Raw genomic sequence first — 15562 nt, forward strand, 5'->3', positions numbered from 1 at the left:
GATAAGGGTTGAGATAAGACGCCCAACCTTGGAACATTGTTCTAGTGAGTAAGACGATGCCGATGTGCTAGGAACTGGCTTTCCCCTGCGCCCACGTCCCACGGGTGCTTCAGATGGGGTGGGCAGGTTCCCCTTCCGCCTAGCAGGGGCACGCAGTCCCCCCCACTGCCTTTCGGACATCAGCTCCCACCCCGAGGTCGGCATCCCCGGCCGTGTCCTTCGGAAGCCTCCAGCCGCTCGCACAGCATCCTTGGCTCCGTGTCCCGGCCAGCGGCCGCGGTGCCCTGCCCGTCCCCAGGGGCAAAGGGCTGGGTGGCACCAGGAGCCGCCCAAAAACACAGTGATGGGCTCCAGCGCCTGCTCGGGTGGGGAAGGGAAGGCAGGAGCTGGGGAAAAAAAGTTGGGCTGATAGTATCAGCGCTTATCATGAAAATGGGTAGCACCAGATGCAAGACTCTGTGGACAGGAGGAAGGGATTATCCTTCTAAACACTGCGTGCCTGTGCTGGTGTCATCATCGCTTTTCTGGGCTAAACAAGCTCCGTTCTTCTGAATTCCCCAGAGGTCACATTGTCACAGCCCCAGCTGTTTTCATTTCTGGCATCACCAGCTTTGGGACATCCTTTTTAACCCGGGGGCTGCACTGGGGTGAGGGGATTTGCAACATGTGCAGCCTCCAGCCAGCCCTCCCCCAGCAAGGGATGATTTTTTTTTTTTTTTGGACAACATAGTTTTGGGGATGGAGGTTGTCGGGGATCTGCTTTCTAGCAGCCTCCTGCAGGAGAGCGGGCAGGTCCCTGGAAATACTTAACGGCAGAGGAAAGGGCTGTGCTGTCGCGTCCCTCCTCGTTGGGCGTACGGGTGCCCAGGACCCATCACTGCCCTCTTCCCTTTCCTCTCACCTCCCAGGTCAGCGTGCCTGGCCAAGCCTGAGGAAACAGGAGGAGAAAGCTGGCTGCCGGCCACAGTCAACACCGAGCGGGGCTACGTGGCAGTGGGGATGAAGGGAGGTTTCTGGGCAGCGGGATACCACCAGTCCCACCACACCTCCCACCCTGCCTCAACTGGGCTGTCCCCTCCGCGGGGACCGCTTCGGTCTGAGCAAGCCACACCTTGCAAGATGCTGCACCGCTGCTCCTGCAATGCTGCTCATCAGCCCGATGGCACGGGGGCTGCTACCCGGAATATTCACATTAAAGACTCCAGCGAGGAAGTGTAGCTTCACCTTCCCGGTCTTCAGACACCACCAGTGTCTTCAGGCACCCGTTTGAGCAGCTGCATTGGGGAACGCTGCAAATGTGCCTTCAGGAGAGCAATCTTCTCCTGGCACCAGTCACTTCTCCCCTCCTACCTCCACTGCCTGTCTCTCGGAAGCAGAAAAGTTTAGATACAGATAAGTACTTTAAAATAACAAGCTCTTCGGGGGGAAAAAAAACTAAGCCTGCCTGCACTGTACTTGCAGAGAAGTTTCCACAGAGAAGAAAAGGCTGTTTGGGAACACTTTCACTCCCCGCCTGGACTCGGGGAGAGGGGATGCTCTGTGCAAGCAGTGCCACTGGCTGGGGCGAGAAATAAGGGACTAGTGACCCTCTGCCTGGCTGAAGCCACTGGGAACAAACCACCCCCTGCTCCCCAGGACCACGTACCTAATGCTGAAGCTCCTGTGCGCAGCCCCAAAACTGCAACATCTGGTCTGGGATGGGCAACATGGCTTTAGATGCAGCAAGCCCAGACTGCGGAGGGACAGGAGAAGCGGACAAGGCTGCCAGGGCATGATGCTTGCTGGAAGAGCAGATCTGAACCCTGTTTTCACCCCCATCATTCACCTGCTGCGGAGTTCTCACCCCATCTGCTCCTTCACCTCTCCTGGGATGGGAAGGATCCAGCCAAAGGGTGGCAAGAGCGCTGACGGAGGCGATGATATCTTAAGCGAGCCTGTGGTGAGGCCCCAGAGGAACACACACAACTTCTGAAGGGGATCAAAACCATTCACTTCAGAAATAAATCAGGATCCCATTTTAGCCAGGCAAGGACCGCGTGCTTGTTTAAACACCCCCTTCTCTAAACAGCAAGGATTTGTAGAAACGTGTTTCAAGGACAAGTGTTTTGCTAGAAGAATTGAACAACATGCCTATATCTAAACCCTCAACAATCCTTGACTTGTGCAAGGATTTAGGGTAAAAGGGGACCAGGAAATTAGTTGGTTTTTTTTTTTTATTTGATCCAATTTGGGAACAACAGCATTGCTTAGAAGGGGCTGGAAATTAAGACTACGCATTACAGGATTCCCAGCTCAGAGGTTCGTACCTTGGATGCTTGCTTGGTCCCAAACCAAGAAGAGGCGATGTGAACATCTAAGCTTCCTAAGAAACATTTATATAAGATAGAAGAGTCCACGTGCGTTGTGACTCACTCCGGCTAAATGTTACTGAAATAAGGGACACAGGATGTCACAGACACTGAACAGCTTCCACATCCCCCTGGCCAGACACCCTGGGGCCCTCGGAGGACAAATACCTCCCCCCGATCCTAGAAGCAGCACAACTTCCCTCAGGCAAGGGGAAATGTTTGAACCAGAGCCTGGCAAGCAGTAGCGTACGCTGCTGCCTGCGGAGAAGGCAGGGAAACCCTGGAAGCTTTGTCTGAAGGCGGGAAAGGCGGAGGACCCCAGCTCTGCACGCACCTCGCAGCAGGGGGGGAAGGAAGATGGAAGGAAGCAGGGTTGCTTGGTATGATTTCAGGCTTTGTGTTTTTCTTCTCACCCTTGTAAAAGCTGGGGCTTTGCAGCTATTGTTGCTGTTCTACGCAGCACTGGCCTTTCAGAGGAGTACAGACCCACAATGAAAAAAAACAAAACAAAAACCGCAGGAAGGAAAACAATTAACAGGGAAAGGAAAAGCAGCAGCAGGAACAAGTACTCGTGCCTGAAATAAATGCACTGCCTGCTGCTAGGGGTGCAGGTAGGAAAGGTTACACCACCTTCTCCTGTGGAGAAGTCGAGACTTTGGTGTGAAGTCCCAGCTTTTTGGTTTTATTGCCTCAGGCGAGCACTGGCAGCACGGTTGTGCGCCAGTGGAACAGGAAGGCAGAATCATCAGACCGACCCCGAACCAGCCCCATGCACAGGAGTATCGGAAGGAGAGTTTCTTTGAAATCTGAGGTTTCTTAGAAATCTAAGCTAAGGGGGGAAGCAGGGGCAGAACTGCCTACAGACGCCTGGAAAGAGCTGGTCATCAAATGGGCAGACACTTGAGGTAGCAGCTTCAGCTGGGATTAACAGCTACAGATTTTGAGGAAGACGAGCATTGAGACCAAGGGTTTGGCATCTCAAGTTTGTCTTGCCCCCGCCCCCCAGCTGTTCCCAAAGCCCCTGCTTTGCTCTGCCAAGGCAAACGTACGAAGGATCCAACAGGAAACCTTCCCGGTGCTGCTGCTTCCGCTGCGTCAGCTCCCACTGGAGCATAAGGGTTGGGTGGGACATTGCTAGACCAAGGGCAGCACGCAAGGGCTGGGCCAGAGCTGCTCTCCACCTCTCTGAGCTCAGACCTGCGCTACTTAAAGTTCACAATGACGAAAAACAAACAAAAACCAAAACAAAACTACCTTGAGTCTCCTGCTGCTGCTCCCCAGCAAACATTTCCATGTAGAAAAACCAGATCCCATCCACTTCCCAGGCAGGGGATGAGGTATAAGGCAGCAGCTGTGAGGAACCCACTTTATAGTCCCTAAAAGCCCAGAAGGAAGGAGCAGAACACATGTCCTACATGAACAACTGACTCATTCCTCTTGCTGCCTACACCCCTGTCACAGTGAAGCTCAACTCTGACTGACACAGGCACCTCTGGAAAAATTGTTTAGCTACCACTCCTGAAGAACATGTGGAGATGAGTCTCTGATGGGGATGCTTAAAGCAGCAGGGTCTTCACGACAGAGACCAGAGCAGCACAGGTACCTCCCTGCCAGGTTACCAGGCCCTCGGTTCAAATAAAGCAGCTACAGAGCTTTTGCTGGTATTAGCAGCTGTAGTTTCACCCTTTACAGCAGCCCACAGCTTAGATCACTGAAGGGACCATTCCTCGTTAGTCCAACAACTTGCAGCTGTCCCAGGGCAAAGGGCTGCTGAAATACATAGCCAGGCAGTTTTTGCCATTCCAACTTAAACATCTTTATTTCTGTGCTGTTAGCTTCACCCGTCCTCACAGAGGACAGAGTGCAGGAGGTAAGTGAACTTTTCCAGACAAGCTGTTTGTTACATTTGGGGGCAACAAGGAAGGACCAAGGTCATGAGGAGCCATTCCCATTATTTTCCAAAATTCCACCGTGAAAGTCTGAGGAGTCTTTGCTAAGCTGGTGCGTCTTCAAATTTAAAACCAAGCATTAAGTTTTGGGACAAGAGGACTACTTGGCAGCTAAGAGAGTCCACAGGAGCCTTAAGAGACTCTTTTCCCCTGCTTCCCCAACCATACGTGGGGCCTAACATAGCCTGTAAAGTCTCTCCTGGCAGTCCACTCCCAACAGCACCTGTACTCCTGCCCCAGAAACAGACTCTGAAGCAATACCACTCAGAGGGGAAAGGGAGGAAGGGCTGGGATTAAAAAAAACCCAAAACAACAGAAACTCAGAAGAGACTGACACAAAGACATAAAAAGCAGGAGAAGCTATGAAAATATGTTGAGATGGTCAAGAAAAGTCACATCAAAATATATTTAAAAACCAGAAATTCCAATCTGCATGGAATTTTAAACTCCTTTCCCCACCTTTTTTCCTGCTCAAGGAGTCTCTTTGTTGTTCCAGGACGTGGAACGTGATAGGCAGCACCAGTTATGTCCTGAAAAGAGTAGTATTTCCCCCAACTTGTCTGAGTACTTCCACCATTTACAAAGACAAAATTATATATACCTCAACAATTGCCCCACCCTCCCTCTTTTCCGTTCTACAGCGGGCAGGAGAAAAGACTGCAAACAAATCTGACTTTTCATTTTCAGTTAAGTCCAATTTTTTCACACATCAATAGCCCTGCAATCCATTGTACACCTTCTGCACCGATCCTTGTTTCAACAACTGTTTGAGACCTGCAAGAGAAAGGAAAGCGTTACTGCACAGCACAAACAGGAGGAAGACACTGCATTTGCTGTTCCGGCTACATTTACACGTCTGGCTCGTATGCCCCGAGGCACCAGCCTTTCAAGGCTGAGCCCACGTACCTGAATAATGCAAACACTGCTGCTCTAAGAGCATCATTAAAAAAAAAAAAAAAGGAAAAATCCCCCCAAACCCTGTGGTGTGACAGCTTTACTCCTGCTCCTTCAGCATTCCTACAAGGAGAAATGGGACCGAGGGTAGTAATGCTGTTAATAGTGCTTTCAGGGACTCTAGGGACCACACAAGGCCAGTGGTTGCAGGGAGAAAGCCTCCTCTGCTACAAACTCAAAGCTGACTGCACCGCCTCAAGATCCTCACAGCTCTGTAAGGGATAAAGCTGACTCCCAGAGCTGCTTTGCTGTTGGAAGTTGACAACAGTTTTGTCATCTTAAGCACAAATACAACAACAAACAACTTGCTGAGTATTTCCAGAGTCTAATTCATCAAGCTCATCTCCCCATGCTCCCTCTACAGCCCAAGAGAAGTCTGCTAGCAGCAAGCTCAGGAGGGCTACGTTTGAGTCCTTCTGGACTTGCCAGCTATAGAAACCCACATGAATAATTAGAAAGCAGAGGTTTTCACACTGGTATGTGGTGCCTGGGTACACTACTGTCCACAAGAAGTAATCCCTTAAGGCAAGTAAAAGAAGCAAACTCATCATCTGTGGGCTTAAGTATCCTACTGAAGGCTTGAAAATCTTAAGCTTTTTTGAAACCCACTGTTTCACAAACCAGTCTAGATGACTTTTCAAATACCATCTCTTCCCCACCCCTGAAAGCCCATTTATAGAACATTTCAAAGAACTGACTGCTCCGAGATCCTGTCAGTATCAAATTCTTACTAGAGCAGGATAAGAGAAGAGTGAGTCAGCCCTTAAAGCCATAATAGGGTCAGCACGTTCAGAAAAGAGTGGCAGGTCTTCACTGCTACTTGAAGGGCAAGTCCGCCCAAAACAGAGGAAGCAGACTGGCAAGAACAGATGTGTCACACTGTTTTTCCAGAGATAATCGGAGGGGACTCCCTCTTTAAAGTCAGCCTGGTTACACACTGCCAGGACTCCCACTGCCCTGGCCATGGGGCCCCTCAGGGCACAGCAGCATCCCTGCTCTGACCAGCACCAGAAACCACTGAGCCTGAGGACGGGCTGTCAGGACCCAAAACAGAGAGGAAAACTCCCCACACCATGGGTAACTTTCAAATGATAATGAAAAAAATTAAGCTAAGCTGCTATAATTCTGCTGTTGGATGTCCCCAAACCAGCATCAGTCTTCCAACAAAGCACACAAGCAGCAGGCTTGCACCTCAACAGAACAGAAGACAGAATTGCAGTCCTGCCTCAGATCAGCTTGCTCTGCTGCTCCACTGAAGCCAGAGTCACAGTGAAGGGGGCTGGATGCTTTACATGTTTGTACACCAGGTCAGATTAGGCTGCCTAGAAAATACCGCAGTAGTTGTTAACTTCAAGTGAGGTACATAGGCAGGGAGAGGGAGGATCAGTAATTAAATTAACCAATTTATTTGTATGGAAAAGAACCCCAAGCTTTCAGGCATGCAAGTCCTTCTTCAGGAAATCCAGCTAAAAGAGATTGTGTCTCCCTGCAAACCTTGTCCGGCTTGTCTACCCTTAGATCATTCTGGCTACAAATACTACTGTCCTTTAAGACCAGCAATTTGATGCATAAGGGTTACAGTAGCTCAAATACTGGAAAACTGTCCTGGAAGTAATAACTGGAACCGAGATGACTCTCTGCCAGGCAAGAACTATTCATGCCTCTTGCTTGCTGCCCAGAGAATCCTGAACTCTCTTCTACATTCAGAAACATCCTCAACAGCAGAGCAAAGCGAGCCCCTGTACAGGAGCTGCTAATCGTGAAGGATAGGTCATTCTCCAGGGGAGTGCAAGGCAAGTTCACTTCCCCTCCACAGCCAACAAGAGGCTCAAAGCCGCTTCCTGGCCGATGGGTAAGAGGATGTGCCTCCTGGATGTGTAAGCCTTTGAAAGGAAGGACATAGCTGGAGAAAGGTGTGCTCCAGTAACCCTGAAAAAAGTGGGATTAGCACCATTCCCGTACCTCATTTCCTGGTAGCTAGCTCTAGGCAACTGCCTGCTGGCCTGAAGGATACTCTCATTAGTACACAGGATATTTCAACACATATCTGATGTTTGATCAGGAATTCTAGCCAGGAATCCTGACATTTGATGCTACTGCACCTCAGGCATTTTTTACTAGAGCCAGCTTCAAGATTTTTCTGACACCACCAACAGGTGACAGGTTACAACACAACCTGGGCACTTTGCTGCCTGCTGCTGCTCTCTGAGCACTCCAGAGTTAAAGCATGGAATCCAAAGCTCCAAAACAGACGATAAACAAGTGTCAGTACAGATGAATGAGAGATATGTCAAGGAGAAAGTCACCTCTGATCAACAGGCAGTAAATTCCCTGATGTCACACTGGCAGGAAAGAAAGCATATTATTTCTCTGACTCTGAAGCTTACACTGACCAGAGCGGTGCTCTCGGAGTCAGAGTATCTTCTGACTACCCCAGGAGCTGTACATATGGTTATGAGATAAGAAATTAGGACCACCGCCAACAATAAGAAAAAAGGGATGTTTTGAATTCTGAAGCCTACAGTCTTCCTTTGAATGTGTACACTGAACTGCTGCCACACAACATGAATAGACCTATTCCCTCGTAAAACTCCTTAAATCACTGGATGTTTGGAGATATTCTAGCACACAGAAATGCATCTGACTGCCTACCCAGTCACCTTCCCCTGGGAAGCGTGGAATTGCTTTAGGAGGGAGCGAAACACTCAAAGGTCCCGTGCCTGAACACACTCATGCCAGTACCATCACCTCTCTGTTCTCCGGGTATCCGTAAAGGCACGCGAGCAATTTTGACAAACACAAAGGCTTCTGTCGCTGCTCTTTGCCCAGCCTTTTCAGAAACTGCCAAGAGCAACAGCTGGAAAAACCTCACATCTGTTCAAGAGGTGCTGTCACCTTATGAGCTTCAAGAAGGGGAGCAGAGCCTGGAATGAGACTTCACACTGATGTGGTCACTGTGCTCTGCAGCCCTCACTGGGCACAACACACTTGCAACAAGAAGGAAAGCAGAGGGGTCGAAACACAAACCAGGTTCACTCAAAGCACAGCCCAGAGGCACAGACATCTCAGCTGCAGAAAGAGCCACAGAACATCAGTCAACCCTGGAGCTGTAGCTACCAACTGGGCTCCAAGTGGTAGCTAGGAGAGCATGGTCAACACAGCAGTAAGTGCTGAGAAAAGCCCACCCAGGGCTTGGCTTCCCTCCACAAGCTTGAAGAGTTCAGGAAAGCTGTGCGTTTGCCTCATTCTACCAGGACAGCTGCCAGAATCCACTAAAAAGGCACCTCCAGAAGAAGAAGAAAGTATGATAGCCCTGACCAGCACGAAGAAGTTCTGGGGATGGGAACTTTCTGAAGAGCTGCACTGGTACACGCCAGGAACTTCTTTGCCCCATAGCAGAGGATGGGGCCCTTGATGCCTACTCTGATGCCTTGCACAGAGCAGCAGAACCTACCTCAGAGGCTGCTGAAGCAAAGAGGAATTTCCAGCTAGGAGTATAGTATTTACTCTCCTGTCAATTTTAGGATTTCTACATGGTTCATCAAGTTTCCATCTGAGCACTGAAGCTAAGAAACAGATGTCTCCTACGAAACATCTGCATTGCACCCTTTTTCCCTATATAGCCACAAAGCACTTAGGGTAGAAGGAGATGTAGAGAGGAACAATTCTTCTCCTGATGCTGCATGTCACTTTACCCTTGACAGTAGAGGGATTTTCACAAGTCTTTCCTCCAAGAAAGTAGAAGCAGGGTCCGGAAAACCGCTTGTGATCCCATTCCAGCAGAGGCAAAGCAGACAGAGGGTAAGCCCAGTAAGTCTTTCAGTGCAGACAGATGGCCAGCTACAGAACAAAGCACCTGCAAACTTGCCAAGTGCTACATCCCAGCAGTGGCACATCCCAGCCTAATCTGGTTCCCTACAACTGCAGCAGCCAAGCTCACTTGCTTCAAAGGGAAACGGAAGTTAATCACAGGGCATTGGCCAACTGTGTTATGTTTTGCAAGGGGCACAGGGAAAGGAGAGCCCCTCCCGACCGCTACAAGTCACTGGTTCAGTTGTGCCAACTTCTTATCAGCTTTGGTGAGAGGTCTGTGCAGCCTGCTGCCATGACAGAGCTTTAAAACACGCACCTTCCCGCTGTTCGTTTGTCAGTTGCTCTTTGGGGAACTCCACATCAAATGTTATTATTAGCGAGCCTTTGATATTATTGTTATCAAAATTTGGAAGACCTTCTCCTTTCTTCCAGAGTTTGGCCCCAGGTTTCGTAATTTTATCCCGAGCAATGTGAACCTAGAGACAAAAGAAATTTCAGAACATTACTGGTGTTCTGTGTGTGTACCCCAATATTCCAATGCCCTTTCCAACCCATTGGAAAGCTTCAACTGATATTGATTCCTTGCCAAAGTCAGTGATATTCAAGGGGTCCAGGCAGCATTACTGCCAGGACATGTGCCAGAACTAACACTACCCAAGAGAGCACATGCAGTAACCGCTGTGACAGCCTGGAACCGAGACCCACACTGTGCACCCCTTGTACAGAGCCTGTTTTGGCTCCATGGGAATTGGTCTGGAAGGCTCTGGCAGAGGGGATACTGTATAGAACCAGCAGCTGCGCAGACCCTGAGCAAGCTAACCCTCAGCACAGGAGACATGCAGTTAAACTTCATTTACATACAGCAAGAAAGCAAGCTGTTGCCTCACCTTGTGCCCATCCAAGTGGGCAATACCCATTTCAAAGCCTGTAAGTGCCTCGACCAGCGAGATTGTCACGTTTGTATACAAGTCATCTCCTCTTCTTTCAAAGACTGGGTGCCTGTGGAAATAGAATCATAGAATCATTAAGGTTGGAAAAGACCTCTAAGATCGAGTCCAACCGTCAACCCAACACCACCATGCCCAATAAACCATGTCTCTAAGCGCCTCATCTACACGTCTTTTAAATACTTCCAAGGATGGTGACCCAACCACTTCCCTGGGCAGCCTATTAATAATAAAAGACATTGGAATTTTTCTCCTTCCTCATAGGAGAAATAGGTCCTCTAGCTTCCTCCCCTCTATTTGTGAGTTTGGAGAACTCACAGAGCATTCTCCAGAAGGAGAGGAAGTGAAGAATGAATGAAATTTAGCTTCATTTTCCTGTGCGAGGTCTGTACTACTAAATGACCTTTCTATTTCTAGCGCAATGAGTGGTGAGGCGTGTCATGAAGTTGTGACTCACGCAACAATTTTCTTAGTAGTGCACTTCCTTACAATAGGGAGATAGTATGTTTTTGGAAAAAGGAGGTATTTCATGCGATTCACACAGGAGCTACTAATGCATGCCAGAATTCAAGCCAAACGAAATAAAAGCAGAATTATCGCAGCATCTCAACAGTGGTGAATTCAGCTACTCTAGCATCATCAGGGTTGAACACCCTGCACAGCCCTGAGTGACAGACCCCTGGCTGCACCAGCTCTGCTGAAGGGCAAGCTACATGCTAGCCAATGGCCAGAAATTTGCTTGCAAGCTTCCTTTATAGTAATCAGAAAGGGTGGTCTAACTAGACCAGTTACTTACTTAAGAACTTTTATTCGGAAGCGCAAATCACCTGGCTCCCCATCCACATGGGGTTCACCTGTGAAAAAGAAAGAAAAGCTCTGTTTAAAGGAGCTCGTGACAACTGAAGAAACAAACAGCATATTAAACACAACAGAAATTTGCAGCTCACATGCTAAAGAAAAAAAACAACTAGTTGATCTTTACATGACTAAAACCCTGCTTACACATATCTGTTATTAAAGAGCCTAGATCTTTCCGAGTATTGCCTCAATAAGCTCACACTTCTCTGCTATTCTGAAAGACTTGCCTGCATGTTAATGATGTCCTTTACTTGTTGAAGGACTTAATCTCCTTGGGCAGAGGAGAACCCCTCACATACTCAAGCCTGGAACAGATGCTCCTACTCAAAAGTTAGCTGAAACATCAGATTTCGAGGTTTTTTTTTTGGTGTGTGTGCCCCCACTACCAGCAAAGGGAGTGGAACTCGGAGCGTTATCCAGACTTAGCAAAGAGCATGCTCCTGGATTTCAGCAGAGGACACAGCACTTAAAACCACACGTGCTGACCAGTTACCCAAAGCAGGGCTTGGGCACTTTCACTGCCATGAAGACCAGCCTTGCATCACGGAAAAGGAGCAAGTCAAAGCTGAGCAGCAGGGCAGTGCCCATACACATACCTTCACCAATGAAGGGATACTCCATACCATCCCTCACGCCTGGCTCTATCTCCACTTCTAGTGTTCGCTCCTCGTTCACGAGCCTGCAAAGGGAAGAGCAAGCAAGCACTAAGTTTTAAACACTAGGTGGTAGCACCTACTTATGTTACTGGGGTAATGAGAACACCCCCACAACTCAACACATATCTCTCCTTGCTCTTGTGTGCTGATACCCATCTAGCAGAGAAGGCAAAGTTAAGCTCCTAAATGCACAGTCAGCATCTGGATGCAACACATACTCTCTCCTTGCTCACATCTAAAACTGAAGGGCAAGCGCTGCCTTTCTGGTGTGCTGATACCCATCTAGCAGAGAAGGCAAAGTTAAGCTCCTAAATGCACAGTCAGCATCTGGATGTGTGACTACAACACAGTATTCCATGTCCAACTGTTCCCAGCTGGAAACTGTGGGCTTCCCTGACTTTGTTATTCAGATTTAGTTGTGGAAATTCCACTGTAGTATGACAGATTGTTCAAGGAATGAGAAGCTGAAAGAGCAAATTGGGGAGCTCTACATCTAATAGAGCTGGCCATCTCTACTGCAAGAATAAAGACTGGCTCCTTGGAAATGAGAAACCTGTGTTAAGTTTTTCCAAATTCCCCAGGTCTTACTAGTACTACAGGCACCTTCCTCCATCTAGTGGTAGGTTTTGAATAAACATCCATATAGCAGTAAAGAGCCTAAAACTCACTTGACATTTGGACATTCATCACAAACAACTTCCTGAGTCATCTGGAAACGTCCAGGACCCAACTGGGTGGTCCTCATTTCCTGCCGGCAATTGCATTTCCGTTTGCCAGGTGCCTGTCTTGCCACTGGCTTGTTCCTGACAACCTGCACGGAAGAGGAAGAGGTTGATACCAGCACACAGGCCAGCACTCCTGGGTCTCTGCAAGGGTCTGGGTTTCTCAAACAGCCTGAACATAATTTGTTTTTCTGTGCTGCCTCCACAGTAGCTCCAAACGGCCTCAGCAAAACATTCTGACAGCAGTTTTCACCTTGTGTCTCTTGCTGATCACACATTAAATACCAGAAAAACTCTCTCTGACGCCACTATTAGTATTTCCTTTCTTTTTGCTGCACACCTTTCGAAATAGGAAAGGTAACACTAGGATGAAACACCTCACACTTTGGTTATGATAGCTTGTCCCACACAGTGGGCAAAATCATTTGGAGTTCCCCATTTACCCAGACACTCACAACACAAACTCAATCAACGCAAATTCTAACATGCAGAATAGCAAGGATTGTAAGCACCAGAAATGTTAACTTGCTTAAAAAAAAAAAAAAAAAAAAAAATTAAAAGGCCACCATACATTTGCCAAGTATGTAATCCAGAAATTTGCAGTGACATGTTTGGCCACATAAAGAGGCTATGAAAAATCCTCAACGTGGTTTTGCAAGAATTGCAAAATGAATTTGAGGTTTATGAACGGGCCCTCAAACATCACTAAATTCTAGAGAGAGACCAGTTACACCTTTCCCAACTGGGCTACTGCAATAAAAAAAAGCTACAGCTAGTCACTGACAGCCAATAAATAAGCTATTATCACAAGAAGCATCCCTTTATAGAAAAATTGCCAGATGGCAACGATGAATAAACGTATTGTTTCTTCAGTTAACTACTAGCAAATACCATCACGACATCCTCCACTGTCACTGCCAGATACTGAGAAAACGAGCATCTATTTTAGTCCTATTCTTTGGGAGAAGATATCATTCTGAGCAGAGGCCAGGCATCTCAAACCTGAGAACGCACTGGAGACACCGACAGGCAAGCAGTCAAACTTACTTCTACGAAGTTTCCTGAATACACCTCCTCCAGTGTAACCTCCAGGTCCACGATGATGTCACTTCCTCGGGGAATGTTCCTGTCTTGTTGGCGAGGGTTACCTCCAAACATGAATCCAAAGTCCCCAAAGAAGCTGGAGTAAAGCACATCAAATATTTCAGGAAGGAATTCCGATCAAACAAGGCTTTGATGAAGAGAGCCACCCAAGGCAGCAGCAACGTGCTGCTTGGCAAATGCTGCTAGCCCCCTAGAGAGCAGCCTCCTCACAGTACAAAAGCACCATAGTAAATCCAGATAGCTCTTTTTGCTCCTCCAGGACACAAGCTAATGCCTTCAAACAAAGCAGTCACTTTGGAAGAGTTTTCTGTACTAAAGAAAAGAACTTTTGGAATAGGAGTTGAATGCCAACACCTCAAAATCTGACCACTACCTAAGGGAAGTCCTCTTCATGCTGCACTGCTGCTCACCTACCATCACCACAAGGTGCAAACTGAGTAGTGCTCCATCTCTGGCACTGCAAGTCAATGCTAGCAGGTTGGTTTTCACTAGTTTGAGGACAAGGGGGATGAGAAAAAGCTTCCTAGCAAGTCTGCATATTTTTCCTCAAAACAGACCAGCAGATGGTGCGAGTTCTCACCCAAAAGGATTACATGAGATGAGCAACTTCAGGAATTGTTTTAGTATATTTGTGTCTAGGAGAACCAAAGGGGCCTTAAACAAAGAGAAAATCAGGTTCTGCCTGAGCAACATGTAAGTGCCTTCAGATTTTTAGGATCCAAATTCTACAGTTGCTCTGAAATGTAGTGTAAGTCACTACAGCATTACTTTGCAAAAGAAAAAGTGACCCCAAAATGCACACGTGATCTGTGGCAACAGCTTAAACATCAATTACATACAAGATAACAAAAGAAAGTTCCTACATGTTTAATGCAGCTGCAGCACCTTACAAGTCACCCACATTGGTGACGCAGCTTGCCAAGTGAGCAAGAGCTGCCCACGTGGGAAGACACCACTGGTTCCTACTCTCTGCTCTTGAAGCAAGGACTAATGCAAGACAGACAACTGAAAACTGCATATGGGATATCCACTGTAAATGCATTTCTTCAGATTCTCAACTATCACTTCAGATCGGTACCTCTTGACTGGGTAAAAGACCTTAACATAGAATTTGCCCTTGTGAAGCACGTGCATGAGCATCACAAAATTAGAGCACCAACTGTAGAATAGCCTGAAGTGGTAAAATCTCCTTACTGTGAGAAGATGTCTCCATGGGAGCTCTGGTGCCCATCCTTCAATCCCTCCTCACCATACGCATCATACTGCTTCCTCTTCTCCTCATCCGACAGCACCTGGCAAAGGCACACAAGCCGCCAAGACATTCACCCACAGCTGAACTGGGTTATTTAAACACAGCCCTGAGAGGAATCTCACCAGTACTCTTCACTGAGGGACAAGCAGCAATGCTTTACATTACAGAAGCACTGGCTAGAAGTTGCTTGCTTGCTGGACTAGAAAAGTTAAACATTTATCAGTTAAACCGATAAAAAGTAGAGTTAGTTTATTAAAACAGCAGAAGCAACACAGAAAATATAAACAATACTGAGTTTATCTTAAGGATTAAAAATGAATCAAAAGGAATAACTCAAATCAGTTCCTACAACGCAGGACACATTGAAAAAAAGTCACAAAATACCACCCATTTCTCAGTTTGTTCTTCAAGCATGCAGAATGTGTATTTCTCCGGCTACTATTTCGTAACAATTAGCAATGATGGCAAGTTTGCCTACCAAGCTGAATCTGCCAAATATGGTAACTCTGCACCAGTTTGAATGCTGGCCCTCATTCCTAAAGGCAGCAAAAGTCAGAAGTAACTTCAGTACTGAGGCAGAATAACGCATCCCAACACATATGACTTTAAAGGCTGTAAAGCTTCAATTTTAATTCCTAAGTATTGATCTGTGCCCCTTCGTCCCCCAGAGATCCAGAAGTTTCCGGTCACATTTAGTCTTCCTTCCTCTTCCTCCCCTGTTGATCATATTTGGGAAGGTTAAAATTGCCAGGTTAGCTTTCAGAAGGCTAGAGAGGAGTGGAAACAGGTGGAGAAGCAACTAAAACAGGTGGAGAAGCTAGCTAAACAATGAAAACCAGCCTGAAATTGTAACCAATGATAAATGCTAGCAGCAGGGGAAAAAAAAAAACCCAACAGTGACTTTACTAGCTTCACCTAGTAGGCAAGAGTTCAATTCTCCCTTTGCCACTTCAGATTTT

The 15562-nt window shown here is 47.4% G+C and overlaps 1 protein-coding gene across 1 annotated transcript; it reads right to left on the reverse strand.

Moving 5' to 3' along the window:
• Positions 1-4670: 4670 nt before the first annotated feature.
• On the reverse strand, positions 4671-14643 carry DNAJB11 (DnaJ (Hsp40) homolog, subfamily B, member 11; the record flags this gene model as incomplete). Its single annotated transcript, XM_009579673.1, has 8 exons — positions 4671-5071; positions 9381-9540; positions 9952-10063; positions 10808-10865; positions 11466-11548; positions 12194-12336; positions 13295-13427; positions 14546-14643. Coding segments are annotated over 8 exons (852 nt in total), but the record flags the coding sequence as incomplete, so codon positions are not given.
• Positions 14644-15562: the final 919 nt, after the last annotated feature.

This window comes from Fulmarus glacialis, unplaced genomic scaffold (assembly GCF_000690835.1).
Source record: "Fulmarus glacialis isolate BGI_N327 unplaced genomic scaffold, ASM69083v1 scaffold9406, whole genome shotgun sequence".
In the NCBI taxonomy this organism is placed as follows: Eukaryota; Metazoa; Chordata; class Aves; order Procellariiformes; family Procellariidae; genus Fulmarus; species Fulmarus glacialis.